The sequence below is a fragment of the Bos taurus genome, chromosome 1, assembly GCF_002263795.3.
Source record: "Bos taurus isolate L1 Dominette 01449 registration number 42190680 breed Hereford chromosome 1, ARS-UCD2.0, whole genome shotgun sequence".
In the NCBI taxonomy this organism is placed as follows: domain Eukaryota; kingdom Metazoa; phylum Chordata; class Mammalia; order Artiodactyla; family Bovidae; genus Bos; species Bos taurus.
Genome location: NC_037328.1, coordinates 53,605,773 through 53,631,158, shown reverse-complemented (window position 1 = coordinate 53,631,158; position 25,386 = coordinate 53,605,773). Strand labels below are relative to the sequence as shown.

Below are 25,386 nucleotides of genomic sequence, written 5' to 3'. Positions count from 1 at the left end.
ATTGAAGTACAGTTGACCTACATAATTGTGTTAATTTCTGGTGTACAGCAAAGTGATTCAGTTTTATATATGCATGCTGCTGCTGCTGCTGCTGCTGCTAAATTGCTTCAGTCGTGTCCGACTCTGTGCGACCCCATAGATGGCAGCCCACCAGGCTCCCCCATCCCTGGGATTCTCCAGGCAAGAACACTGGAGTGGGTTGCGATTTCCTTCTCCAATGCATGAAAGTGAAAAGTGAAAAGTGAAAGTTAAGTCACTCAGGTGTGTCCGACTCTAAGCGACCCCCATGGACTGTAACCTATCAGGCTCCTCCATCCATGGGATTTTCCAGGCAAGAGTACTGGAGTGGGGGGCCACTGCTTTCTCAAGTTAAAATGCTAATGGTACATTTTTATTACTCAACACTTGGACCAGTTTTTTAATCTACTGTCTCAATCAATTTAGATGAAAACCAAACCAAATGTCTAACTCTCAAGTTTGGTGATGGATACTGACTTGTTAAGAAAGTTAATTATATCAGAAGTGGCCAAAGATAGTACTGACTGAAACACTTATTCCATTCTTTCCATTTTTGTTTAAATAAAAATTTATAAATGAGATAGCTTTCCACACCCATGTTCAATATTAGACAAAACTGGGCACAAAACCAGGTGTTACCTGTAACACTGAAAAATTTTTTGCAAGTTTGTTTTGGGTTTTGTCTTTTATAGGTGTGAACATGACTTTAGCATCCAAAGTCACTGAAGTGATGACCTCTCTTCCCCCTAAAATTGGGATAGAGACTGGTAAAGGCAAGGCATTTAAAAGCAAGTGGCATTAATAAAATACTTGCCTGTGAAAACACTTTAATATGAACCTGTTGTGGCAGATGTCTTGGTGTTTATTAAAAGCTGCAAATTCTCATTTACATGGATTTATATTTAGATTCATCCTAAATTAGAGATGTTCTTAGTTTGTGAAAACTACAATAAATTTTTATTATTTTTCAACATTTCTAATACTTTTTCTTCAATTTGTCTTAGTTAACCTTTTTTACTTTTAAATATGAGAAACCCAATGTATTTAAAGTAGAGATGATTATGATTAAATAGGCAGGATGTAGGGACAATCAGGCCTTGGAGAAGGAAATGGCAGCCTACTCCAGTACTCTTGCCTGGAAAATCCCATGGAAAGAGGAGCCTGGTGGGCTATAGTCCATGGGGTCACAAGAGTCAGATACGACTTGATGACTAAACCACCATGGAGCTGTTAGAAAGGACCCTGGCTCCCTACGTTCATTCAGTCTTGGCTCTGTTGTCCCAGGTAACTGCTGGCACAATGGCTACAACCATCTATGGTGTCACCTAAGACAGACCCATGACCAGAGGAAGGAGAAGGGTGATACCTGAGAACTCATTACTCTGGAGTCAGGCTGCCTGTAATTAAATCCTGGCTCCAACACTCACTAGCTGTTTGACCCTTGACAAGTTTCTTAACCACTCTATACTACAGAGACTTCATCTGTAAAATGAGAGATAATAGTACCTAACCCAAGAAAGTTGAATGGGTTATTTTATTTAAAGCACTTAGTAGTAACAGTGCTTGGCAATGGCAAGTGGAGAAGGCAATGACAACCCACTCCAATACTCTTGCCTGGAAAATCCCATGGACGGAGGTGCCTGGTAGGCTGCAGTCCATGGGGTCGCTAAGAGTCGGACACAACTGAGCTGCTTCACTTCACTAGGGACAATCCAAAACTTGGGCCTAAGGTGCTTTTAACCAACTGAAGGGGTCAATTTCTCAATTTATCCAGCTCTGCACTTGGACTGCTATTTAAATTCTGAATCTATATTTGTGAAATATTGGGCAAGTTAATCTGTATCAGCCTTGGTTTTCTCATATGTAAGATTATAACAGCATCCATCTTTTAGGGCGTTACATGATTAAATTAGGTATGCAAGTAAGTACTTAGCCCAGGGTCTTGCCCTTAGTAAGTTCTTAATAAATAAGTGTTGTTATGATTTTCTTGATCACAGTCTTGAATTCTGTTCTCTAGCAACAATCTTCTTGTGTTTACTCTTAGTTTCTGCCCCCTTGCAATTATGCCTTGTTTACCAAGCACCAAATTCTCTTTAATAGCATCCTGTTGGCTCTGCCCCCAATGATAGTGCATCTTCTACACCAATCTATAGATTAGACAGCTATCTTGATTCAGGTACCCACTTCAGATACAGTCAGCCATGACAGTAGAAGCTGTGAGTCGGCAGGGTGGCTTCTTCGAAGAGGTTAAAGGAACACAAGCATCATTATTACTGCATCTGTTGAATTTGTCTTATTATCTTCTGTAAATTTTAATGTTCTTGTTTTTCACTGTCTTAATATAAATTATCAATTCTTTTTATCAAATGAAGGCAAAAACCTCAGAGATTTAAGTATATGTCAAAACTAATCATACTGCCTTTAATCTGCTAGAAATAAATCCTTTAATACCAAAGGAAAATGAGTTACTGCTCCTACTCTTGAGATTTGAGTTGAGCTTTTTGGAACCTTAAGAAATTTTCAGTGAAAATCTTAAGACTGTGGAATTCATCTGTTTTTTGAGTCAAAATGTTCTCTGTTTTCTTTACATTTTTTCAGCTGAAATGTGAAAGTTTATAATGATATGTAATACTAAAATAACAGATTTATAACTAATAATCCAGCCATGAAAATAAAATGGAATCATAAAATACTGATATAATCTAGAAGCTGTCATAAAAAGAAGAAAACAAGAACAGATGGGACAAATAAACATATCAAAAGTGTTATTTTGAACCCAATAATATCAATAACTGCACTAAATGAAAATAAACACCCCAATTAAAAGATAGATTTTCAGACTGGCTTTTTTAAAAAAGCAAAACTATATGTGGCCCACAAAAAGTGCACTTTAAGTATACAAGATATAACTAGGTTGAAAAGATATAAAAAGATATATCATGCTAACATTAATCAAAAGAGCTAAAATAACAATATTAATATTAGACACAGTAGATTGCAGAGCAAACAATACTACCAAGGACAAAGATGGTTATATCATAGTGATGAAGATTAAATTCATCTCAAACTAATGCTCTGAACATGTATGCCCTAATAATAGTAGAGCTTTAAAAAACATGAAGCGATAACCGACAGACTGGTACAGAGGAATAGACAAAAGTACAAATACAGTCAGATTTCAACACTCTCCTCTCAATAATTGATAGAACACAGAGGCAAAATCAGTAAGGATATGCATGTGTGTGCATGCTCACTCACTTCAGTTGTGTCCAACTGTTTGCCACCCCACAGTCTGTAGCCCGCCAGGCTCCTCTATCCACAAGATTCTCCCAGTAAGTATACTAGAGTGGGATGCCATGGCCTCCTCCGGGGGGATCTTCCTGACCCAGGGAGGAACCCACGTCTCCTGTGTCTTCTGCGTTGGCAGGGGGATTCTTTACCACTAGTGCCACCTGGAAGACTTGAAAAACTCTATCAACCAAATTGACCTAATTGACACTTACAGAACACTCTATCAACAATAGAATACACATTTTTCAAGTGCACACCGTTATCCACCAAGATAGACTATATTCTGACAGTAAAGCCACAATAAATATAAAAAGATTCAAGTCATATGTTCTATGACCACAGTAGAATTAATTTAGGAGTCAACAACAGAAATATCTGGAAAATCCTCAAATATTTGGAAACTATAAAATACATTTATAAGTAACCCATTGCTTAAAGAAGAAATCAAAAGGGAAATTGAAAGTATTTGAAATGAATGAGTATGAAAACATCAAAATTTGTGGGATATAGCAAAACAATATTTTAGAAAGGGGAAATTTATGAGACTGACTACTTTAGATAAGAAAGGTTTTTTATTAATGACCTCAGTTTCCACCTTAAAATGTTTTTTTTAAAAAGAAAAGTGAAACATAAAATAGGCAGAAGAAAGGATATAATATATATCAGAGGGTAAGTCAATGAAACAGAAAATATAAAAACAACAGGAAATTGAACAATAACTTTTTCAGGGTATCAAAATTAACAAACCTCTGCTGCTAAGTCGCTTCAGTCGTGTCCGACTCTGTGCGACCCCATAGACAGCAGCCCACCAGGCTCCCCCGTCCCTGGGATTCTCCAGGCAAGAACACTGGAGTGGGTTGCCATTTCCTTCTCCAATGCATGAAAGTGAAAAGTGAAAGTGAAGTCGCTCAGTCGTGTCCTTCTTCGCGACCCCATGGACTGCAGGCTACCAGGCTCCTCCGCCCATGGGATTTTCCAGGCAAGAGTACTGGAGTGGGTTGCCATTGCGGGTAAAAATAAGCAAATTATCAGTATAAAAGAAAAGTCACTACAAATTCTACAGATATTAAAAGAATAATAGAGAGTATTTGAACAACTTAATGCCAATAAATTTAACAAATTCCTCAAAAGACACATTCACCAAGATCACACAATAAGAAATAGGTAACTTAAAGAGCCTTATATTTATTAAAGAATTTAAATTTGTAGCTAAAAATCTTCCTAATGGGCATCAGATATATCTGGTACACAAAACTTTAAAATATTTTAGAATTCAAATGATATAAACCAGAGGCAAAAAATTCAAATATTTCTAGATGCCAGGTAAATAATACAAGTGAATCCTGTGGAATAGTTACAGGAAAAAATAGCTGCCGTAAACACAATCTAACTTTATTTTTATTGAACCATGGTAATATATAAACATGTAACAACATAAACGTGATAGCAAAAATTTTATTTTAAATTAAACATTAAACACAAAGTCAATATGTATTATTAACTTCATTTTGGTTCTTTGGAATCAGAAACCTGACTTCTTCTGACCTTAGATATTAATATTTTTTGCCTTTTCTATGGCACTGTGGACAACTTGAAAATTTTTATAATCAGCATTTATTTTTCTACAGATTCATAATGGAAAATAATTGATAGATGTAGGCACTTCCAAATAGGGATAGAAGTTTTACACAAAATGTGCTCTTTCTTCCTCTTTTTATGTGGGTGGTTCCTTCTCATTGTTCAGTTCTCAGAATTAAGATTTCCTTCAGAGATGCCCTCTCACTGTTATTATCTCTCATTATTTTTTCTTAATAGTATTTTTTTTTTACTAGTAGCTACACTTTTCTTTAACCTAATACTCATCTTCTATTCAATGGGTGCAGAGCCTGTTTCCATCATCATTGTATAACTTATAATATCAACAGCCATGGGAGCTCCACAGGTAATTGAAGAGTCACTAAAATCTTCTAAGCTCTGGTCAGAGGGCAGGAGCAATAGCTGTCAAGTATAATGTTTTTGTTCAGTGATTTAAACCAAATTTTCTACTCCAAATGGAGCAAGATAGAAAGCATTTTAGAAAAAAAATTTTTGGAGAGCAATTTAAGAGTGCTTATTAGCGTTTAAACAGGGCACACACTTTGACCTAACTCTTAGCCTTTCAGAAATATAATCTATAGAGACTTACACAATGCACACCTTTTAAAGTAGCAATCCTTTTCCTAGACATTTGGCCACAAGAAGTCAGAAAAGTACCAAACATGTGCAAAGATGGATCCTCATTAAAATGTTATTTGTAAAAGCAAAAAAACCAGAGATTGGAAATGAGCTAAATGTACTTCAAAATTATTTAAGTTTTGGTGCAATCATCAATGAAATACTATGCAATCATTAAATTAAAATTATTAACTATAGTTAGTTATAGTTAAAAATAACAGTGGAAAGAAATTTATGATATATTAAGTGAAAAAAGCTTAAATAATAAGTGTACAATCATCATTCTCCCTTTTTCTTTTTTGTTAAAAAAAAAAAAACTACTAGGCCTATATATGGGTATATGTATGGTCATGCTGAGAAAAATATCTAAAAGAATATATAGAAAGTTGATCACTGCAATTATCTCTGGCTAGTGGAATATCTAAATTATTTTTTATACTATTTGTTGTTATAAGGAGTATGCATTAATTTTATTTCTAGAACTAAAATTTCCATTTGTGGAAAATATTAAGAAGCTTATCCCTCTACTCTTAGCAATAAGTTTAAATGCCTCCCATGCCTTTCAATCAGAAATTTTCTCCAATTATGGGGTATTTCACATTCAGAAAGGAGAACTTTAAAAAAAAAATTGACTTCTTTCAACATGATCAAGAACATATGCTTAAAACCCTTTTTCGGGGGAGGTTTATGTCACTGAGTATTGTTGTGAAGTTATGGCTTCTATCAGGATCAATCTGCAAACTTGATTTTATTTACATTTTACTACATACGTGTTTTTTAAGTGAATTCAAATAACTAAATAGCTAATTTGTATGGTATTCCATTTGGCATGCATAACATAACCTCTGGATAAAAGGTAAGCGACCATCCCACCAACAGACGATCAGATCATCACCATGACAAGTCATGCTGTGTCAAATGGGTCTTCATTTCTCTGACAAACACGTCCAGTAAGAGCCAGTTCACTGAGCTAGATCATAGTCTAGCGAGTGTAAACTTTCTTTCTGTGCACGGATCAATCCAAACAGCCTGATGGGATCATCATGAATGTTTTCCTCTATTGCCTCGCTTTCTGGTGGGTAACTGTCCACCAAAGTGGTCTTAGAAAGGCTGATATCCTTTGCATGCATCTGCCCCTCTTCATCCTTGTCTGACAAATGAGTTTTCTGTTTTCTGGGCTTTCTTCGCTTCCCCTCATTGTTGTGATCTAATGAGGCATAGCATACCCTTACTGCAGTTTCCTAAAAGAGAAAAAAAGCATAGTAAGTTTTCACTGTTAGCCATTCTTTAACTTTGACCTCTACAAAACTCTGCTGCTGCTGCTACTTCTGCTGCTAAGTCACTTCAGTCGTGTCCAATTCTGTGTGACCCCATAGACGGCAGCCCACCAGGCTCCCCCATCCCTGGGATTCTCTAGGCAAGAATACTGGAGTGGGTTGCCGTTTCCTTCTCCAATGCATGAAAGTGAAAAGTCAAAGTGAAGTCGCTCAGTCGTGTCCGACTCTTAGCAACCCCATGGACGGCAGCCTACCAAGCTCCTCCGTCCATGGGATTTTCCAGGCAAGAGTACTGGAGTGGGGTGCCATTGCCCTCTCCACTGGGAAACTCTAAAGCCTACCAAAAACACACAAGTTTGTTTTCTGGTCTTCACGGCCTTATTTGCCAAATTTGTCAATCAGAGTGATAACTACAAATAGTAAATTCAAGATTTTGGAGTGGAAAATGCTTAAAAGAAAGCAGTTTTCTTTCTTATACTCAGAATACACATGAACTTTTTAGATGGATTTTTTTAACCAGTTTCTCACCCTGCATTCATCTCAGGGAGTGCCTGCCCTGTATTTCACCTACCAAGTAACAATACTCTGATTTGTTAAACTGGGAACAAAGCATGACAGGAAGGAATATAACCAATCAGATATGCTTTACATATGTTTAATAATTGGTTATTTGATACCCACAAAAGTCTCTACTTTCTCTACATTTGAGACTCAGAAGTATAAGGTTAACAGGGTTTATTTGTATGACTGGGGCTTCCCTGGTGGCTCAGTCAGTAAAGAAGATACTTGCAATGCAGGAGACCCAGCTTTGATTCCTGGGTTGGGAAGATCCGCTGGAGAAGGGAATGACAACCCACTTCAGCATTCTTGCCTGGGAAATCCCATGGACAGAGGAACCTGGCAGGCTATAGACCATGGGCTTGCAATGGTTGGACATGGCTTGGCAACTAAACAACCAACAACCATTTATATGACCAGCATTTGGCAAGAGTTGCATTTCCCATTTTCCCCTATTACTTCCTTCCTGCCTACCTGTCCCCAGATCCTCTTTGAGCTCATTTAGGTTGGTCTTGGATTCATTTGCATCCAAGAAAGCCTGGCGGTCCTCTCTGGCCTAAAGCTGGGTCAGCACTTGATTAAGAAGGGCAGGAGACTAGAGAAACTTGCAGAAAGCAATAAGCCTGAAGACAAGATCTTGAATTTGGTGTTTGAAAGTTTTAGGATTGAATTCCAGCTGTGACATTCTGATCATGGGACCCTGGGCAGTTCTTTTTTTTTTTTTTTAACTATCAATATTTTTAACCTCTTGCTATCAAATGAGAGTACCTATCTTAGAATGTTGGGTGGTAAGATCCCCTGGAGGAGGGCAAGCAACCCATTCCAGTATTCTTGCCAGGAGAATTCCATGGATAGAGGAGTCTGGTGGGCTACAATCCATAGGATTACAATGAGTTGGACATGACTGCAGTGACTTAACACGCATCTTACAATGTTATTAGCAAATGGAGGTAATTTACAGTTGAACAATGTGGGGGTGAGGGATGCCAACCCCTTGAGCAGGTAAATATATATATAATTTATATGTAATTTAATATTACATATAATTTTATAGTCTGCCCTCCATATCCACAGTTCTGTACCCACAAAGTCAACTAACCCCTTGCTGTATAGCTCTGTAGTATGCATCTAGTGAAAAAACCCAATGTTTTAAGTAGACTGCACACTTCAAACCTGGTTTTCGAACCAAGATAAGGTCCAAGGTATGGTGGTATTATAATTATCAGAGCTGTAGGCTAAAACTTTAGAACAGCCATTGAATAAACAAAAATAAGGGTTTACCATTCAGAGTAAGCCAAAGTTATATCAATTTGTGGGGTTTGGATTAAAGAAGCAACATTTGGATTAACACCCCCCCGATGCATGGATTAGCTTCTCCCTGTTGGCACTTGTTTTCATGCTAAAAGTTAAAAAGTCTTATCTCCTCTACCAGGCAGGGGGATGGTTCTATTTACAACCTCTCTGGTATCTTTGGTCTGACTTTATTTCTAAAATAATTTCTGGATAATTGTAGATAGGTAATTGGTATCATTGCCATCACATCTCTATACTCTGCCAGTTAGCCCATATACTATTTTCAAATTATCTTCCTAAGGCATAACTTTTATATTTTACCATCCTGGCCCTGAAACTTTAGCCTAGAGTCTGAATTTGATAGCATAACATTCAAGGTTTCCTATGCTCATAATTCACACCTTCTATTTGATTCCCAGTACTCTCCTACATAAACTCTGTATTTCAAGCAAACTGGACATTTCACTGCTTTCTTAACATAACTCATGTTTTAAGACCTGCTTTCCTTTGCCTAGATAGAGAATATGTCAGTGAAGTGAGCAAAATTACCAAAAGGCATTCCGTAATAGAGAGGGGTGGGTAACGTTTTTGACTGTCTGGCACTTTGTTCTATTCTCTTTCTTTAATAAATTCCCCACTTTGTTTTAGGAAATTTCTTTCCTCTATCTGGTCCTGGAGAGACTATCAATTACAATACTGTATCCCATCTCAGCACAGGAATAAGCATTCGACCCAGGCTGGGACCAATTACACTACTCATCCTCCTGCCAACAGAAGCTGGGCCAAGAGTAGGCATATGACTTCAGCAGAGCCAGTTACATGGCCTTTTGGGGACTGAGGTACAGGTGCAGAAATAGAAAAGATATCTTTCCCTGGATTTGGGAAAAAGAAAAGCTGGGTCTCCTATGGCTTTCCCAGCCTCAATGGAAGAGCCTGTTGGTAACAGAAGAGAATAAAGTCAGTAACAAAGAAATAGGGAGAAGAAATGGAGGAGCCCTCACATTCAATCATTTCAAAAACACGACACCCTCATATCTCAGTTATATGAGCCAGTGACTTCCCTTTTATGATATGGCTTGAATTGAGTTTTTGTACTTATTACTGAAAGCATTCCAAATGTTTGTCTGGTCAACAACTGGTCAACATTTATCAAGTCCTGCAGAGTTCATCGAATGTGAGTCTTGAGAAAAGACCACAAATTGTACGTGTAATGGTCATTTGTGATTTACCAAATATTGTTTCAGTTGAATAGATGGGTGGAAAATACACGTGCATTGCATGCTCATGCATGTTCAGTTGTGTCTGATTCTTTGCAACCCCATGGACTATAGTCCACCAGGCTCCTCGTGCATGTAATTTTCCCGGCAAGAATGCTGGAGTGAATCACCATTTCATCCTTCAGGGGATCTTCCTGACCCAGGGATCAAACCTGTGTCTCCTGTCTCCTGCATTGGCAGGCGAATTCTTTACCACTGAGTCACTTGGGAGGCCCAGAAAACATATAGACAGGGATAAAAAAACATGTGTATCTGTGAATATAAATGGGAACTGGAGCAAAGTAAAAACCAGTTTAGGGATTAGAGACAAAAACAGGTTGAAGTAAAAGTTTTGTTGTTTTGTGTTTTTAAATATTGCAGAGATTTGGGTATATTTGTAAGTCAATAGTACTTCATTCATTTAAAGAAATGGAGACAAATAATTGAACGTGCAAGATCTTGAAAGAAGTAGAAGAAATAGTCAAGAGCCCAAGTAGGACTATTGGCTTTGGAAAGGGGAAAGGGTGCTTCTGACATGGAGGGAAAGGAGGGATGGGTGAGGTTTTGATGTGAGGATAAGAGAAAAATAAGTTCACATTGATGCCCCTAAAATTTTTTAGGGAACTCTCATGAACCCATTTTGTCACCAAGTTTCCCAGTCAACTTTTCCCGGTTAATAGCAGACTTAGAGACTGAAATTGCAACTTTTGAATTGTACACATCATTTTCAAAGGACAAGGAGCTTTTTTCTGTTTCCAATATTTGATCCATAAGCTTTTTTTGCATTGCATTATGGATTCTTCACACTTTTGTAATGTAATTGACCAAAGTAACTGAGTACCATAGTAACTAACTGGGCAGTGTTTTGATGATAACTGTCATTGTGACCCCATGGACTATACGGTTCATAGAATTCTCCAGGCCAGAATACTAGAGTGGGTAGCTGTTCCTGTCTCCAGGGGATCTTCCCAACCCAGGGATCGAACCCAGGTCTCCCACATTGGAGGTGGATTCTTTACTAGCCGAGCCAGCAGGGATGCCCAAGAATACTGGAGTGGGTAGCCTATTCCTCCTCCAGTGGAAATCTTCTCCACCCAGGAATTGAACCACGGTCTCCTGCATTGCAGATGGATTCTTTACCAACTGAGCTACTAGGGAAGCCCTCTAATAAAATGGAATTGAGCAAATATAAGGAGATTACTTCTGGTGGGATAAATTGGGAAATTGGGATTGATCTATGCACACTGCTTACTATATGTAAAATAGATAGCTAATGAGAACCTACTGTATAGCACAAGGAACTCAACCCAATACTCTGTAATGACCCATATGGGAATAGAATCTATAAAAGAGTGAATATACATATATAGCCGATTCACTTTGATGTACACCTGGAACAAACACAGCATTGTAAATCAACTATACTCCAATAAAAATTAATTTAAAAGGAGAGATTACTTCTAATTTGTGCAATTAAATTTGTGAGAAGGATAAAGACTAATTCCCTTAGAAGTGTCTTTAAATATATAATTTATAAAATAACAGACTTTTAAAGACACTTTAAGGCTCTGCACAATTTCCTCTTGAGTACAAACTAGATGCAGCATAAATAAGGCTGACCTATTTAATTTACACGTATTAAACAGCAACTTCTATTCAAACGGCAACAGAAGTCTCAGCTCTATTACAGCTAAGGTGCTGTGGATCTCTGCATGTCCGGTGGTATAGTTATATTTTAACCTTTCTCAAAAGGTTTTCTTTTTATTATCGTGAATTTTGCAAATCATATTATAACAAGCAGTTTTTTTCATACCTGTTATCTAAAATACATTTAACAATTAATTGAATGTCACATGGCAGATTTGCCCATGAGAGAGTTACTTTACATTCTGCTTAAACTTCACCACATCTTGTTTTCATTAAAAAATTTTTAAGAATTTGATTTTTAGAAGGCTCCTATAAAGAAAAAGGAAATTCTATCTTAATGGGAAGTTTCCAAGTTTTGACCCATCTTTGGGAGGAAAATGTTTTCTGTCAAGTGGGACTAAGTTTGGATCTGTTTCCCTACTTAGTTTCTGAGTCTCTAGGGCAAGTTTTATATCATCTCTGTCAAATGGGAATAATCATGCTGTCTCCCTCATAGGAACCTAAAATGCTAATGCCTGTAAAGCACATAAGACAAGTCTGACGTATAATGACTACATAGGAAATGCTGGCCATATGCCTGTTTCTAGGAAATAGCATGAGAGCACATAACAAAAGGGATGGGATAGAGAAAGAGAAGAAAGAACCATTATAACTGAAATTCATAACACTTCAACCACACATACACTAAGAACTGTGAACAGTAGTGCTATGTCTGAGGAGGCTGAACTGATGTGGGTAGGAAAAGTATGCTGCTGCTGCTGCTAAGTCGCTTCTGCTACTGCTACTACTAAGTCACTTCAGTCGTGTCCAATTCTGTGTGACCCCATAGATGGCCTCCCACCAGGCTCCCCCGTCCCTGGGATTCTCCAGGCAAGAACACTGGAGTGGGTTGCCATTTCCTTCTCCAGTGCATGAAAGTGAAAAGTGAAAGGGAAGTCACTCAGTCGTGTCCAACTCTTCACGACCCCATGGACTGCAGCCCACCAGGCTCCTCCGTCCATGGGATTTTCCAGGCAAGAGTACTGGAGTGGGGTGCCATCGCCTTCTCCTAGGAAAAGTATAAACTACTCATTTCTTCTTGGGTTTTTCTATTTCTGCTTATGCTTTAGTCCTGCCTATCCCCCACAAGCCGTGCGTAAATCTTGCCATAAGACAATAGCCATAGAGCTTGTATTAAATTTACACTCATTTTCCTTATAAAACAGAGTATGTTCTTTTATAGTTAATTTCTTTTCACTAAGGTCTTTCTCTCCCCATCCACCATCCATTCCTGACATCCGGGTCTTCTGAGCACTCTGTATGTGTCACTTTTTATAATTATTTCTATGATATATGTAACTTTTCTTTGCTCTGAAAGAAAAAAAGCTTAATTATTTAGGAAGAGAATCCACTTTTCCCTTGAAATCTACTGCATTTGTAGTTGTACACAATTTTGAGTCTTTAAGTGCGGCTCTGAAAACTATTTGCCTTCTGAGTTTTTCATTAGAGCTTAGGTGCTAGAATTTGACAGCAGTTCAGAATGCAAAATTTCCAACAGGCTGCTTCTGATGTTTATCAGAATATGCTGCCTTTATGCTCATGAAACAGGCGGTTGTGCCGTGACCTAGGCTGAATCTGGCCCGTGATACAGAAAACAAAACCCACCTGTGAAGGTGGGGCGTCTTGCAGTTTGTTCACAGATCTGTCTGGTCGTGCTTTCATCTGTTCATAGCAGTTTTCATCCACCGGTTCTGGGGAGTTGAAAAGAGATTTACAATGGAAAAATTAAAAAATGCTGGCACAAATCATAATGCATGACCCAAACACCACTTTGCTATAAATGTGAAACCCTCAGGAGTCATTTGATTAGTCTATTTTTGTGGCAGTGCAAAGATAAGGAGGTACAAACTGCTCTCTGCAGGTCAGACTGTGGAGAAGCCTGTTGCCCAACAGTATTAACAATTAGACAAAATTGGATATTACTTGGTCACTTGGATATTACTCTTCTTATACCATCACAGGACATGACAGTCTCTGCTCAAACTACCATTTATATGTTACGGGGATCCCATGAGTTAAAGGCTTGCCTGTGCCCTCCTATTTAAGTATGATTACAAACGGTGCAGGTGGCATAAAGTACGGAGCACATATATTGATGATCAAAATTTGGTAATTTTTTCCATAAGAAAAATATTTTACTCAGAGGCCTTTTTAACCCTATACTATTTTTGAAAAAATATATTTTAGATTATGTTTGTTATCCCACATATCAGTGACAGGACAGTTCATCCAGGCTGTTTTGAGGGGTATACAGTGGGGTATATAATGCTGATACTAAGTTGCTGGGGGGGTTTCGCCATGTCCACCAGCCAGCAGGCATGAACCTATTTCCTTCTGTGGGGGATGCTTACTGAGTCATCCATACCTTTCTTTCCCCAGATACTCTATTTAAAAGGGAGAGGAAGGAAAGCTAATGACTTGTAGGATGGAGAATAATGTTGCAGAAATGTTGATTGCACCAATTTGACCCCATAGATGAAAAGATGTGTTTATAATACAAGGTACTTTGTAATGCTCCAACCCTTTCTGAAAAGCAATGTAGAGAACTGGCCCATAATGTTTCTCAAAGATAAACCACGGGAAACATGAATTAGAATCACCCAGGAGGCTTGTTAAATAGGAGGTTCTAAGTCCTACTGTGGAATTACTAAGTCAGAATCTGTAAGAGAGGCACCTGTGCTCACTGCTCATGAAGACTGCAGATATGCTGGGCTTTGAGCTACCAGGATACAAAAGAAATTAAGTTCTCAAATAGTATAAGTGGGCACCACAATTCTGCAAAGGGAAACAGGAAGGAAAATTCTTTAATAGTCTATTCCTGTAAAATAGTTTTGATTCCTCAGAGAGCAGATGATTAAAGGATACTTTACAATGGTGGCGGGGGGTGGGGAGAGACAAAGATTATTTAAATTCTTGACTCCTATAAAATTCTCATGTGTTTAACTTTAGGAGATTTCATACTGTCTTGATATATAGAGGTTCAGATAAATTTAATTCATTACTGGGAATCTGTGTTTGAGACGCCAATCAACAGGAGTTAACCCCACCTACCCACCCTCCACCAATCATGAATTAAGTGCTTACAGGGCAAGGATAGAGATCATTGGTAGTCCTTGTCTGACAGCTTCTCTCCTCAGAGGGCTGGGATCAGATCAGATCACAGCTGTTTGTTTTGAGACATTTAGGGGTTTTTTAGTTGTGGGGGAGTGGAACGTTTCAAGGAATAAAGGATGCTGGGAATTGAAGAGTACTTGTTACAAAAGAACAAAAAGTGTACAACCCATCACTCCGTGATGGTTTGGCTCTTCTCTTTCCCTGCTTGTCATCAGTGTAACCCTATATTCGCTACTTTAAAAGAACCAGTTAAAACAAAGGAAATCAGAGAATCTGTTTTTTGTTCCAAATTATTCACTGTAGATATGCTTTTGTATACAGAGCATAAAGCACTGTTCCCCTGGGCAATCTTCTGTTCTAGAAATAGCTTTATTTCATAGAAATCTGTGTGTGTCACAATTCATTGTAATTGAGTCTTCCGGTATTCTTACTACAAACTAGAGTGAAATAAAGAGAATATAGAAAAACAGGATGTTGATTCACTGTTGCAATACAACTTACAATATGCAGCTTTGAAAATTCTTGATAAATGATATGCTAAATATACTCAAATGTATGGTTACCCTTGAAATATTTAAATATGATTGTGACAAAAAATAAGCTACCTCAAATTCTCTGTGGAATTATGTGGGGGTAATTGATTTATAGGTAAATTTAATTTTTGGAAAAATAAAACTTACCTAAGGCCACATTATCTACATTACCATAAATTGGTGAGTCTTCAAGATCATACTCATCTTCCCTATAAGAAGAAAATAATTTGCCTTGTTAGAATCTACATAGTTCATATCTAATTTCTCAGCTATTTTCAGTATTGGGTAAATTATTGCACATTCTTATCCAGCCTTGACCACCCAAGGTAGATATGCAAGTAAGTCAGTAAATACAAGTGTGCATGCATGTGTGTGTCTGAATTTGAAAAGTGTATTCTGGATCTTCTTTTAGTGAATAATAGCAAATACTTATTTAATATTTACTGTGTGTCAGGAGTTACTTGAAGTGCATTATATATATTCATTCCTTTTATATTTCTCACAATAATTTAACCAGACAGGCACTATAGCATTCCCATCTTATAGATAAGGAACCTGAGACACAGATTGGTTATATAATATGCTGAAGGTCACAAAACCAGGAACTGGCAGAGCTGGGATTAGAACCTAGATTATCTGTGCACTAAACAAAATCACTGCAGATGGTGACTGCAGCCATGAAATTAAAAGACGCTTACTCCTTGGAAGGAAAGTTATGACCAACCTAGATAGCATATTCAAAAGCAGAGACATTACTTTGTCAACAGAGGTTCGTCTAGTCAAGGCTATGGCTTTTCCAGTGGTCATGTATGGATGTCAGAGTTGGACTGTGAAGAAAGCTGAGCATCGAAGAATTGATGCTTTTGAAGTGTGGTGTTGGAGAAGACTCTTTCAAGTCCCTTGGACTGCAAGGAGATCCAACCAGTCCATTCTAAAGGAGATCAGCCCTGGGTGTTCTTTGGAAGGAATGATGCTAAAGCTGAAACTCCAGTACTTTGGCCACCTCATGCGAAGAGTTGACTCATTGGAAAAAACCGTAATGCTGGGAGGGATTAGGGGCAGGAGGAGAAGGGGATGACAGAGGATGAGATGGCTCGATGGACATGAGTCTGAATGAACTCCGGGAGTTGGTGATGGACAGGGAGGTCTGGCGTGCTGTGATTCATAGGGTCACAAAAAGTCAGACACGACTGAGCGACTGAACTGAACTGAACTAAACTGAAACTATACACTGTACTTCCTGTTTGCTTGCCAAGAATATCACTCTGACCCCTAACACTGTTTACTAAATATTGGCAGTGATTAAAAAATAAGAGGCCAGAGAAATATTGTAGACTCAGCTTGGCAGATGCAATAAAATGATTGATTACCTATTACATCCAAATACTGTGCTGTTTTACATACATTTTATAAAAAACCCAGGGAAATTCTACAGAAATATTATTTCCCACTTTTCAGGTAGATTAACATATTTTCCCTAACCTTATGTGTAATATCAGCAATAAATAGCAAATGTCAAAGCTTTTCTTTATGCCAGTGCTCATTCAACCCTCAGGACAACTCTACGAGATTCATTTTTCAGAACTCCCCCTTCGTGCACATAAGGAATGTCCAATCTATAGAGGCAAATTGTCAAAAGACATATAGTAACTGACAGTGCTAGGATTGTGATTCAAGTCTGGCCCTAAAGCTCTAAATATTATTTGCTCTTGATGTTTGATTAAATTTCCTTATTGCTTCATCCAAATAATCCTATTAGGATTATAGTAGACAACTACTATTGTCACAGGCAGTGACGATAGTCCTGGTGACCAGCTTTCACAATAGCAGGCTGGCAACAGAAGAACATTTTAGGCAGTGAGTGGCATTTCATAAAATAGCAGCAACTGCTTTAACTTTGAGATTATGTATCACCAAGAGCTGGAGGGAATTGCATCAAAAGGAAAAACTCTTATCACAAGGCATAACACCTATGTTAGTCCCATGCTTCTGAAAGAAGACAGTATACTTAAATATCAAGAATGTATCCTTAAAAAAAGATCAAACGATACCTGTATGATATTATTTGAAAAGTCCAGTTGCTGGTATGTATTTGCCTTATTTGATAACAAAGAAACTCGTCCATACCCTTTCTGTCTGTTGGTAATTCACTACAGCTTAATACTGGGATACAAAGTTAAGTCCCTGCTAATGGTTTTTCTCTGGCTATGCAGAGAATAAAATAGCAAAAGGTGAGGAATTTTTAATAAGACAATCCATCCATTTTCCCAGCGCACATGAATAGCAGATACAACCTGCAGATGATAAATCATGTCCAAAAAATGAACATTTCATTCCCTATGAAGAAAATAGGACGTGATTTATAATGCAGTGGCCTGCGTCTGCAGGCAGGTCTCAAATGATTAATCATCACAAATAATCTATTACAAAGAAGCAGTCTAACCAACAAATTAATAAGTATATTTTTACTTGGCAATGCCAAATAGCTCCAGCCTATTGCAAATATCTAATAAACTTCAAGCACAAATGTTTGGCAGTGTTTATGCTGAAGACATTACTAGTTAGAGTAAATTAATAAATATGCCCAGAGGCTAGTGCACCACTGAGTTTTGGGCCAGATCAGGTTCTCTATTGTTCTCAACATGCCTGAAATGATCCTCTAACCAATTAGCACATTTACTGACACTCCAACATTTAAAATAATATTGTGATTGTGCTGTTCAGTCACTGAGTCATGCCCAGCTCTTTGTAACCCCAGGGACTGCAGCACGCCAGGCTTTCCTCTCCTTCACCATCACCCGGAGTTTGCTCAAACTCATGTCCATTGAGTCAGTGATCAACCATCTCATCCAACCATCCAACCATCTCATCCTCTGCTGCCCTCTTCTTTTGCCTCCAGCCTACATCTTTATAGTTCAGATTTTCCACTTTCAATTTTAAATTTTCTCTAGTCTCTATTTTTAAAGTTCTTATTCATATTTTATCATTTTTATTGTGAAGTCCTTTTAAAGAAAATGCCTCATACTTTATTATTTCAGATTAAATAAGTGAGTTCAATTTTTTAAAAAATCATTACTTTTGCCTGGGTGACTTTAAACATAAATTCCTGAAGTTTAAATTTCCTGATTTAAAAAAACAGAAATATTAAATTATTCCCTATGTTGTTCTTTTCAGCTTCCAAATTCTAAGACATAAATGTGGGTTTCAACATCCAAATAAAAATGAAAAACAGTTCTGGAAAACTAAATAAAACTATTTTAAGGGTCTGGAAAGTTGAAAGATTGAGCAATGTCTGTCAGACATTGGTTTTGATCAACTTTATTTGTTTAATAGATATTTGTTTGAAAGACTTCCCTGGTGGCTCAGATGGTAAAGCGTCTGCCTACAACGTGGGAGACCCAGGTTCAATCCCTGGGTCAGGAAGATCCCCTGGAAACGGAAATGGCAACCCACTCCAGTACTCTTGCCTGGAAAATCTCATGGATGGAGGTCTTGCTAGGCTACAGTCCATGGGGTCACAAAGAGTCAAACATGACTGAGTGACTTCACTTTTTCTGAGTAGGCAGATAAAAGTTTGGGCTTTGCGCAGTGTATAAATGTTACTTAAAGCCATGAGAGAGGATGAAATTACTAATGACATGAGTGTAGATAGAGAAGAGGTTCACTAGATGAGCCCTGGGCACTCTGTCATCTATGGTTTAGGAGCCAGCAAAGGAGAAGGAGCTGCAGGTAATTGAGGAAGAAAGCTAAAATGGAGGTGGGCCTCAGAGCCTGGATAAGCAACTGTCTCAAAATTGGCACTAGTGGTAAACCCGCCTGTCAGTGCAGGAGACCTAAGAGACGCGGGTTCAATCCCTGGGTTGGGAAGATCCCCTAGAGGAGGGCATGGCAACTCACTCCAGTTTTCTTGCCTGGAGAATCCCATGGACAGAGGAGCCTGGTGGGCTACCGTCCATAGAGTCACAAAGAATCAGCCATGACTGAAGCAACTCAGCACACACACAAGGAGAGAATGACAATGTGTCACGCTACAGATGGCCCACATGTGAGACTAAGATTTGCCCCACATATTTCACGGGTGACCCTGACAAGAGCTGGGTCAGTGGATTATTGAGGACAGAGAGTTGAATAGAGTAGGTTCAAGAAAGAAGAGGAAGAGAAGCCAGCAAATATGGACAGAATGTACATGGAACTTCCAAGTTTTCCTGTAAAGAGTACAGAACAATGAAGAGGTGACTACAGGCAATCTGGTATCAAGAGAGTCTGTCTTTTCTTAAAGATGTAAGATGTTACTGTCTGTTTATATACTGATGGGAATCAGACCAAAGAGACCAAAAAAAAAAAAAAAAATGATGCAAGAAAGAAAAGGGGAAGTTGCTGCAGCAATATGTTCCTGTGTATACGCTCAATAAATTTTTACTTTGATTGGGACTGTACCATGAGTATAGGTTTCCTGAACTTGGCATGAGCAAACATCAAAGATAGACACTTGATCCAGGAGAAAAACGTAAACCCTAGCGATTTTTGTATGGCTAGGGTTAGCTACGGAGAAGGCAATGGCACCCCACTCCAGTACTCTTGCCTGGAAAATCCCATGGACGGAGGAGCCTGGTAGGCTGCAGTCCAGGGGGTCTCGAAGAGTTGGACACGATTGAGCGACTTCACTTTCACTTTTCACTTTCATGCATTGGAGAAGGAAATGGCAACCCACTCCAATGTTCTTGCCTGGAGAATACCTGCTGTCTATGGGGTCACACAGAGTCGGACACGACTGAAGTGACTTAGCAGCAGCAGCAGCAGCAGGGTTAGCTAAGAACCAGTAGTGTTTCCTATGAGGACATATGTTAATAGGATCTCAGAGATATGACATCTAATACTAAATTTTTATTTTGATCAGTGTTCAAGTGCTGTTCTAATAATACCCACTTTTTATTTTAAATAAACTCAAACACAGAAGCTTGTATTGCCAGTGCTTTGGAGCACTTAAAGGACACTTAAAAAGTGTTGTTTTTTTCTCAAAGTTTGAGAGAAGGGAGGCTGGAAAGTTCTGCTATTTTGAAGAACTGTAAAGAGATGGGAAAGAAACCTAGAGCAGTGACACAGAGCTAGCCGTGCCCCAAAGACAATCAAGAATAAGATTTTTGAAACCTGTAAGTACATTTTGCAGGATTCTCACAAAGATTTGGGCAAGGGATGGGACTTCTTGCATTCACACAGGGTTGGAGTTTGGATTATGGTTACTTGTACATTAAAACAAACAGAAGGCTGGAGAACATGGATATGTTTTGGTTCCAAATGCAGCAGTGGTCACAGTGAGGGCCTCTTCTGTGTATCTACTTGGAAATCTGATGCCAGGGAAGGCTACCCAGGAGTTCCACTATCATTAGGATGTTCAACTCTGGGAACAGGTGGAGATGATGGCTGAGACTAAAGTCTGTTCCAGGGCACCAGGTCAGTATATTCAGCAAAGAGGGGAAGTGAAGTGGGGTCCTCAACCTGCAGAGCTCTAGAAATCCAAGAGATCATTTTAGGTAGAAGAATAACTGAGATGAGATACGTTTTGTGATAAAAGCACCTTTCAGTGCCATGCAGGAGACCATGCAAAAGTTGCTGGAAATTTGTCCTAAGTCCTTGAGAGAGACTCTGAAAACTAAGGAGCTATAATAAGCTTAATGTAAATCTGAACTGCTTTCCTAATTATCTGAACTGCTTTCTTTAATTAAGGGGTAAATATAATCCAAATGGGTGGGTATTTTCTTAGACCTTAATTTAGACCTATAGTCAGCTTTTTTTTTCTTTCTTACCAGCTACTCTCTGTAAGTGTAGTATTATGTTATGATTCAACTTCAGAAATGCTCATTCCCCAAGATTACAAACCTAGTAATTGCAAGAGTTTGATTAAAATCCAGAACGGTTTGGATCTCAAACCCATGTTATTCTCACTGCATTATCCTCTTAACACAGATCATAAGACAAGAATAGTGCAGAATTACATTTAAAGGAAAAATAAAGTGCCCTGGGATATACATACCAGGAAGCAGGTATTTAACTTTCATTAGATGTAGACACTTTGCTGTCCTTTAAGTGATCATGTTCCTGACTTACTAATGCAAGAAGAGAAGATCAGAGAGGCAAATTTCTTTCCCCTCTAGCATAGCTTCCCACCTAAACCAGTTGCTGAGAAGGAGCAGGGAGACAGGGCAGCAGGGAACCCAGGGTAGGGGGAGCTTGCCTCCCTTCTTCTGGCCTCAGACCATGTAAGGAACTGTGGAAACATCCACTATTATAGCCCTACCTAAGAAAGATACCTACCTAAGTCCTACCCAAGAAAAGTCAGTGCCACCTAGGAAAAGTCAGTCCTACCTAAGAGCCTCTTGATGAAAATCAAAGAGGAGAGTGAAGAAGTTGGCTTAAAACTCAACATTCAGAAAATTAAGATCATGGCATCCAGTCCCATCACCTCATGGCAAATAGATGGGGAAACAATGGGAACGTGACAGCCTTTATTTTGGGGGGCTCCAAAATCACTGCAGATGGTGACTGTAGCCATGAAATTAAGACACTTGCTCCTTGGAAGAAAAGTTATGACCAACCTAGACAGCATATTAAAAAGCAGAGACATTACTTTGTCAACAAAGGTCTGTCTAGTCAAAGCTATGGTTTTTTCAGTAGTCATGTATGGATGTGAGAGTTGGACTATAAAGACAGCCGAGCACCAAAGAATTGATGCTTTTGAACTGTGGTGTTGGAGAAGACTCTTGAGAGTCCCTTGGACTGCAAGGAGATCCAGCCAGTCCATCCTAAAGGAAATCAGTCTTGCATATTCCTTGGAAGGATTGATGCTGAAGCTGAAATGCCAATACTTCGGCCACCTGATTCGAAGAACTGACTCATTGGAGAAGACCCTGATTGATGCTGGGAAAGATTGAAGGTGGGAGGAGAAGGGACAGAGGATGAGATGATTGGATGGCATCACCAACTCGATGGACATAAGTCTGAACAAGCTCTGGGTGTTGGTGAGGAACAGGGAAGCCTGGCGTGTTACAGTCCATGGGGTCGCAAAGAGTTGGACATGACTGAGCAACTGAACTGAAAGAAAGGTAGCCCTTATTTCCACTTGCTGTTTTTATTTATTTTTTTTTTTGGGGGGTGAATTAGCGCTTTATTATAGCTAGGTGTATTCACTTGTGATTTCCACTTATTACAAAATAGTTTACAAAATATTGGAAAATAGTACAGTAATGCAAACTTGGAATACAGTATGACAAAGCCTGATACTGATTCTCTCCTTGCTTTTCTTTTTAAAAATAAATAAAGCCCTCCCCATGTAAATAGAAGTTAAAACATGGTATATGTCTTAATGGCAGGAGATAGTTCATTTGTTTTTTTGTTTTTTCCCTGAAGCCTCCATGCTCTCCTATAAATGTGACTTTGGCTTCCAAACTACATAATCAGAGAAATAGACAAGCTGTGAAGTACATACATAAACTTGTGAATTAATAAGATAGCCTCTTTATAGATACAATCTGCATTGTATATTCAAATTCTGCCTAAATGGAGATTTATTACAGTTGATAACAGATTATTAAATCCTTGAGGGAAGGATCCTCATCTTTTCATCTTTATATCTCTATTGTCTAACAAATGCTTATTTGTTAAATGAATATTTATTGAAGGAATGAATGTTATAAAAGAACCAGCCTTTTTCTCTGAATTTTCTCTGCAGCCAAGAGCTTGCTTGTTTTGAGATGGGTATTTTACCAATTTTTCTTTCTGATTTCTTATCATCCTAATTCAAAAACCACCAGTCCCGTCTTTTTGGTAGAATGATTGTATCACATTACTTTCTATAACAATGCATCTTAATTACCTTTCAAGTGAAGAGTATAAAGTCAATTGTCAGATTAAGTTCTGCATGGCTATGTAGGATTTTTTTGTCACATTTTTTTGTTGTAACTGAATCAGCAAATCACTCTTGATATGAACCAATGACTTAAATTATCTCATGTTGTAAAATATGTTAAAAATAATCATAAAATATAGATTTTCTTTATTGTGTGGGTCTTCCTGTAGCCCAGATCTGAATCTTCCAGAGACATTTTCACATGGAGAAGAATTTTTTAAAGGACGTTTTAGAGGACAATAAAAAGCTTACATCCCACTGCTGGGCATACACACTGAGGAAACCAGAAGGGAAAGAGACACGTGTACCCCAATGTTCATCGCAGCACTGTTTATAATAGCCAGGGCATGGAAGCAACCTAGATGTCCATCAGCAGATGAATGGATAAGAAAGCAGTGGTACATATACACAATGGAGTATTACTCAGCCATTAAAAAGAATACATTTGAATCAGTTCTAATGAGGTGGATGAAACTGGAGCCTATTATACAGAGTGAAGTAAGCCAGAAAGAAAAACACCAATACAGTATACTAACGCATATATATGGAATTTAGAAAGATGGTAACAATAACCCTGTATACGAGACAGCAAAAGAGACACTGATGTATAGAACAGTCTTATGGACTCTGTGGGAGAGGGAGAGGGTGGGAAGATTTGGTAGAATGGCATTGAAACATGTATAATATCATGTATGAAACGAGTTGCCAGTCCAGGTTCGATGCACGATACTGGATGCTTGGGGCTAGTGCACTGGGATGACCCAGAGGGATGGTATGGGGAGGGAGGAGGGAGGAGGGTTCAGGATGGGGAATACATGTATACCTCTGGCGGATTCATTTTGATATTTGGCAAAACTAATACAATTTGTAAAGTTTAAAAATAAAATTAAATTAAAAAAAATAAAAAAATAAAAGTAGTTACTACCTAAAAAAATAAAAAATAAAAAGCTTACAGTGTTACCCTATACCAATGAGAAAGCTCTATGTTTTTCAAAGGCATTTTCAACCTTTCAGTTTGCCATTTCAAAAAGGTCTTAAAGAATCTTCTAGAAAACTTTCTATATTTAGATTTTCTTTTCCCCCAAAAGAGAAGTTTCCAATTTAACGACACACTTGGGTCAGAATATACTAAGAAAATGAAACTTCTTTCCTGTGACATCATAAACCTTCTCTTAAAAACGTATTATACAAATTTATCTGCAACTTGCTTAATAAATATAAGAGGTTAAGTTATGTTACATCCATAACTGCATATTATTTAGAGTTATTTGTTGGCAATACCCTTAAAATGGCACGGCATTCTTGTGTATGTGCATGCATATCTTAAATTGTATTAGGTATTGTCAGATTTCCTTCCACCTTGAATTCTTAAGAGCCACACAATTCTATATTTAATTATACTACATTCTTACAGTCTGAACTGAATCATAATCTAGGATATCTTCTTCCAAAGTTAACGAGGATTCTGCAGATACCAGATTAGTTTCATTTTGTCCTTCATCCAGCTCTCTCATTGACTCAGGGAGAGTAAATAACTAGGGTAGATAATGTTATAACTATTAATCTTCAGATGGAAATAAAAGTAATTAAAACTCATTTTTTATTTTAACCCAAGTGAAACATTCCTAAGTAAAACCTATAAAGCAATATAACACTAGTTACTTTCCACATTATTTGGGAATCATAATCCATGATTTATTTTCTACGTACCTGGGAAAGTAGTCGTCGGAGTATGTGCATATTTTTTCTGAAAGATATTCAAAATAGACAAATTAAGAGAAAATTTGACATGTGTTAAACATTTTAGAGCATGTTCTGAGAGGAGCTTAGTCTCAATGTCAGTTAACATCTTTAATCAAGCCACTTAACTATCACTTAGGGGTAAAGATATTCTCTGATTTGGGCCAATCACGTTCTGTCTTGGTAATCTGGAATGCAGACATAGTACAGCTTGGAGATGACGCAGAGCTCGAGTGAGTGGCCACTTTATGCAGGGGAAACACCAAGCTGAGACCAGGGGAACCCTGTGCCTGCCTTTTCTGTGGTTCCAGTCTGTTGTGGGGCACAGCTGTACTTTTCTGCCTTCAGGTTCCACAAAACACCTCTGCTTCTTACTGACAAATTGTCCTCTTTGCCCTTGCAGATTTGAATAGGCTTTTCTTCCTATCAAAAAACAAACAAAAAAGTCCCTAGAAGACACTTCTATTTACTTATCTAATTTTGGAGTGCTCGTTAATTTTTCT

At 38.2% G+C, this 25,386-nt stretch overlaps 1 protein-coding gene across 1 annotated transcript in view; it reads right to left on the bottom strand.

The window, feature by feature from the left end:
* Positions 1 to 4,691: 4,691 nt before the first annotated feature.
* Positions 4,692 to 25,386, bottom strand: part of TRAT1 (T cell receptor associated transmembrane adaptor 1) — a 47,715-nt gene continuing 27,020 nt past the window's right edge. Inside the window, 4 exon segments of the mRNA NM_001163943.1 lie at positions 4,692 to 6,764; positions 13,199 to 13,284; positions 15,388 to 15,449; positions 24,854 to 24,890. Of these exon segments, the coding sequence (NP_001157415.1) occupies positions 6,486 to 6,764; positions 13,199 to 13,284; positions 15,388 to 15,449; positions 24,854 to 24,890 (464 nt within the window). The 3' untranslated portion in view covers positions 4,692 to 6,485.